We start from the raw sequence: 4,382 nt of genomic DNA on the forward strand, positions 1-4,382 counted from the left end.
CCTTATATTTGTGTTTAGAATGTACTGAGGTTGCAGTTTCTGTTCACCTCCCCTCAAATGTGGGGGTGTGAAGGCTCGTTATCCGTTCAAGACTGAAATCTCAGATTATCCTGTAGCTGTGTGTCTCCACGCTGCTGGGATTTACAAAGTGCTATGACATTCCTGATGAACTGAGAACAGGCCAGGATGGCACAAGGGATTTACACGTCTTATAATAACTTTGTCAAAATTTATTTTACTTTTAGACCACGATGAATGTGGAACATGAAATTAGCCTCTTAGTTGAGGAGATTCGGCGGCTGGGAACCAAAAGTGAGTATTGTAATATCTCTGACTGTACAGATGTAGTCATGTTATACATACAAGTATGTATAGGACATACATGTTATACACATGTAGTCATGTTGTATCAACCTATGAACTTGGCAAATTTCATTAAGGAAGCTCGGGTAACCTGTAAACTTGTATATATGCAATGTTGGACTTCATGTTGGACTGTATGGTGCTTATGCGTCCCATCCTTTAACGTAGTTCCCTTACCAAGTGAAAGGTTTAAGCCTCTGTAGCGCAGAGGAGGTAGGCCTGCAATCCCACTCCCACTAAAATCAACTGCAAAATTACCCTTTTCTTTAGACTTCTGATACTCGTTACAGCCATCAAAGCAGCAAGTTGCACCTTTTCTTTCCACCTCCTTTCTTGGTTACTTCAGAACTCGGAATTTACACACTTCAGTTCTGTTCATCATAGTATTATTTGGGAGGAATTGATCTGTATGCATAAAACTAATCCAGGAGTTATATGTGTAGTCCCAGCCTTCCTTAAACTTGCTTAGAAGGTGGCCTTTTCTGTTAAGATTGTTTTTCACTGTTAAAACTCCTCTTTCTTTACAAATATTTATGCAATTTGTAGATGTGCTACCTGCTCATGTATTTCAGTTCTGACGCAATTTCATTCACTTCCATTTGTTTTTCAAAACCTAAATGGTTACATGCATCTTGTATTTTGTATGACTGCATCTGCCTTTTAGGAATAGCCTAGCTAACCTTAACATATATTTTTAAATTCCTGCTTTGTGTGAGAAATTAATTCATATTGCATCTTTTTCAATGTGTACCTTAAATACTAATAAGTGAAAAAAAAATATTTGGAAAAAAAGTTTAATTATTTAAAACTAATTTCTTCCTTATGCTTTGAAGAGGTTTAATAGCCCGTGCTGGTCATAGGTTTCAGAAAGTCATCTTTAAAAAACCCCATAGCAGGTATGTGGTCCTTGATACGAGTTTCTGGAAAAAAGGGAGTGTCATACCAGGCAGGAGTTCTGCCTACTATTTATTGTCAGCATTCGTAATATGTTCCCCAATAAACTGGGAAACACCATGGGGTTTACTTTCAACGTTCTGACTGCGTGTCACTTTGTTTCCCCAGTAATCTCCTAACTAAAAGAAAAACTGCGTGTGTTTTCATGTTATATCTTTGATTTAGATGCTGATGGACAAGTGAGCGTGAAATTTGGTGTGCTCTTTGCTGATGAAAAGTGTGCCAACCTCTTTGAAGCCCTAGTGGGAACTCTTAAGGCTGCAAAACGACGGAAGATTGTCACTTATCAAGGGGAGCTACTTTTACAAGGTGTTCATGACAACGTTGATATCATGCTGCTGCAGGACTGATGCAGTGTTCCAGCTATGCATTAATGCAATTGTTTGAGACAATGATTTGCAACATCCTCTGAATAAGGCTGATCATTCTAAGGTGTTTTGATGTATTTTCTATACCTTTATAGTCAAAAGGAAACTCTCCTATTTTGGAAAACATTCCCTTTTGTAATTCTTCCTAAAATGGTACCGTATGTGAGTAAGATAAAAGATGCCAGATCTATCTCTCTCTCTTTTTTTTTTTTTTAATTTTAAAAATCTCAGGTGATGCTCTCAAATGTCTGCTGGTTATTTTCAACATATGAAGAAGGGGATAGGTATTTTAATGTTTACAGATCAAAATGTGCCATGAAAGTATAAAATAAAAGCACATACTTAAATTTATGTAATTCTTATTACTGTTGTTTCTCTTTTTATTTGCAATTTGAAATGAAAGCAAACTGAATTCCTGGAAGGAACGTAGTTAAGTAACTGTACAGAAAGCATGACCATGAGATAGAAATAATTTTGCAGCGTGATTCAACTGAAGAACGACCATCCTTCAGAGTGACCGGATTATGCACAAGAAGCCACGAATGATAGATGTACCTCATTCATCTTTGGCAGCATAAAATGCTTTCATTTTTTTTGTTCGCTAGTCTTTTGAAGGAAGTGGGTGAGGAGCTCCTTGAATACTTTCATGCAGTGTTAACTAGAAGATGGTACAGCAGCTTCAGGTTGTGATTATTTTCCTCATGGAAATCATACTTTCTCTAAATCACTTCAGGCAGAAAGTGGGCAGGGGAGGAAAAAAAGCCCTTTTGTTTGTTTTCTAGCTTACTGCTAATTCTTCTTAGCAGGTAAAAGTGCTCCCTTGAGTAGTGAGAAAGAGTTGCTGCGTGAGGAAAGCAGCAGTGGGTAAGCAAACTGCTTCCTGCTCTCTGCTTCCACTCTGCAGCTGCAGCTCTTAAAGTTGCAGGGTGGGTGAATTTCCCTTTACTTAGCAGCAGACTTTTACACGTGCAAAATGCTTGAAAAGTATCTCCTTATTTCCAGGTACAGGAAATGCACGCGTGGTTACGGAATCTCTACAAAGCTGTGTAATTCCAGCTGCTACCCCTTTCATCTTTCTTTGCTCTGCTTCACGCAGCAGGAAGACAACTTTAAATCCTGTGTGCAAATAGACCTGGGCTGCCTCTGCCTGTGTTGGCCCCAGAATCTGAAGAGCAGGGAAGTGATACACAGAGAAACTTGAGCTGTCTGGGTCCAAGCCAGCTGGAGCGGAGAAGCAGAGCAGGAGCTCAGCACAGCTTACTGCCTCCAGCACCCTGTCACTCCGGTGCAGCTATTCTGCTTCCAGACCTGAGCTGAGAAGTGCGTGCGCCCTTGTGCTCCACGGGTGGAAAGAAGGGGGACTGAGACCCAGGCCTTCTGCGTTAGGGGTGAGACCAGGCAGCTCTGCATTACCAGATAACCACACTTGTTTTTTCCTCTGCCTCTATTTTGTCGAAAGCCTGAGTCATTGGCTGGGTTCACAGGACAGCCTGACTGTGCTGACAGATACTGAGTGCTTTGTGATTGTCTGAGATATGCTGGGTTTGGTACAGGAGGGCACCATCCTGCCCCAGCCAGGGTATAGTTCTCTGTGCATGTTCATGAGAGCTCTTTAAGCACTGAAGGAGCCTCAGTCTTGAAAATTTAGTTAAAAAAAAAACCAAACAAAACACCACCCAAACCCAGTAAATGTAAGTCTCAGTCCTGAGTTGGAGCTGAGACGGGACTATGAAGAGACCTTTATGTCTCTCATTTTGGATTTACTCTCTTAACAATTCTAATAAAGGTATTCAGGGCTTCTGGGAACACTATGTAGAAAGAGACAAGGAAACTTGGCACTAAACCAAATCTCTAACAATCAGAGGAGAATGTGACTGTGTACTTCCCCCGGGGGAACTGAGATTCATTTTCCCTCTGTTTCTGAAAGCAGAAGAGGAACAACATGAACAAGGATGTGTATCCAAGAACTTGCTCTCAGTGCAGTGCTTAATGTGTCTACTGGCCCCAGAATTGTGTAGGCTTCTTCAGTTCAGGTTATATACAAGCACTGTTGGCTTTGTTTCGAAATTATTTTTTTTTTTGCAGAGAAAAATTAAAGGCTAGCATTGCTTCACAGGCATGGGACCACACCTCTGTTAAGGAAATAATTAGCACAGCAAATGTCCTGGACACAAGATATAGTTCCTGGAGCACTTGACACAATAATAGAAAAGCTCACGTTGGGGAAGGCGTTACCTGTGTCTGTAAGCAGTAGGACAATCAGCAGTCGCCTGTGATGGGTTCATGACCTTGCCAGCCATGGGTCTGAAGGAAGTTTGTAGGTTGGCTGGGAGCACCAGTAATTCCAAAATAGCAAGTCATTCTCCTGACCGCTGGGAAGCAGGAAGATCTAGAGATCTTTGACAACAGCATAAAAGAGTTGTCAGTAGGGCTGTTACCTGCCTGTGATAATGCTGGGAAATTAGTGAGAGAGTAGCTTAGCTAATTCAGTCTCCTCCTGCATGAGATCTGAGAGCATGATGGAACCTCAAAGAGAGGTTAGATGAGCTCCAGGCAAATCTAGCTGGTACAATTTAAGATGTTACCACTGTATGTCTTCAGCAGGGACTGTTAGAGTAACTGATGGAGTGGAGTGTACGCGCTCAGCTGTTCATGCAAAATCCAGTGACTGGAGATAAATGTGCTTTTCAAAGCAAT

At 41.2% G+C, this 4,382-nt stretch overlaps 1 protein-coding gene across 1 annotated transcript; it reads left to right on the forward strand.

Moving 5' to 3' along the window:
- The first annotated feature begins 251 nt into the window (after window positions 1–251).
- Window positions 252–1,842, forward strand: ABRACL (ABRA C-terminal like). The gene is made up of 2 exons (XM_009698955.1): window positions 252–312; window positions 1,483–1,842. The coding sequence occupies exons 1-2, from the start codon at window positions 252–254 to the stop codon at window positions 1,665–1,667; spliced, it is 246 nt and encodes an 81-aa protein (XP_009697257.1). The 3' UTR covers window positions 1,668–1,842.
- The last annotated feature ends 2,540 nt before the right edge of the window (window positions 1,843–4,382 follow it).

This window comes from Cariama cristata, unplaced genomic scaffold (assembly GCF_000690535.1).
Source record: "Cariama cristata isolate BGI_N322 unplaced genomic scaffold, ASM69053v1 scaffold3774, whole genome shotgun sequence".
NCBI classification, from domain to species: domain Eukaryota; kingdom Metazoa; phylum Chordata; class Aves; order Cariamiformes; family Cariamidae; genus Cariama; species Cariama cristata.

What these genes read in the sequence shown, in the direction of transcription:
- ABRACL (XM_009698955.1), top strand. Translation starts at nt 252, where the DNA reads ATGAATGTGGAACATGAAATTAGCCTCTTAGTTGAGGAGATTCGGCGG. An exon ending in TCGGCGGCTGGGAACCAAAA is followed by an intron (nt 313 to 1,482) that starts GTGAGTATTGTA and finishes TCTTTGATTTAG; the next exon opens with ATGCTGATGGACAAGTGAGC.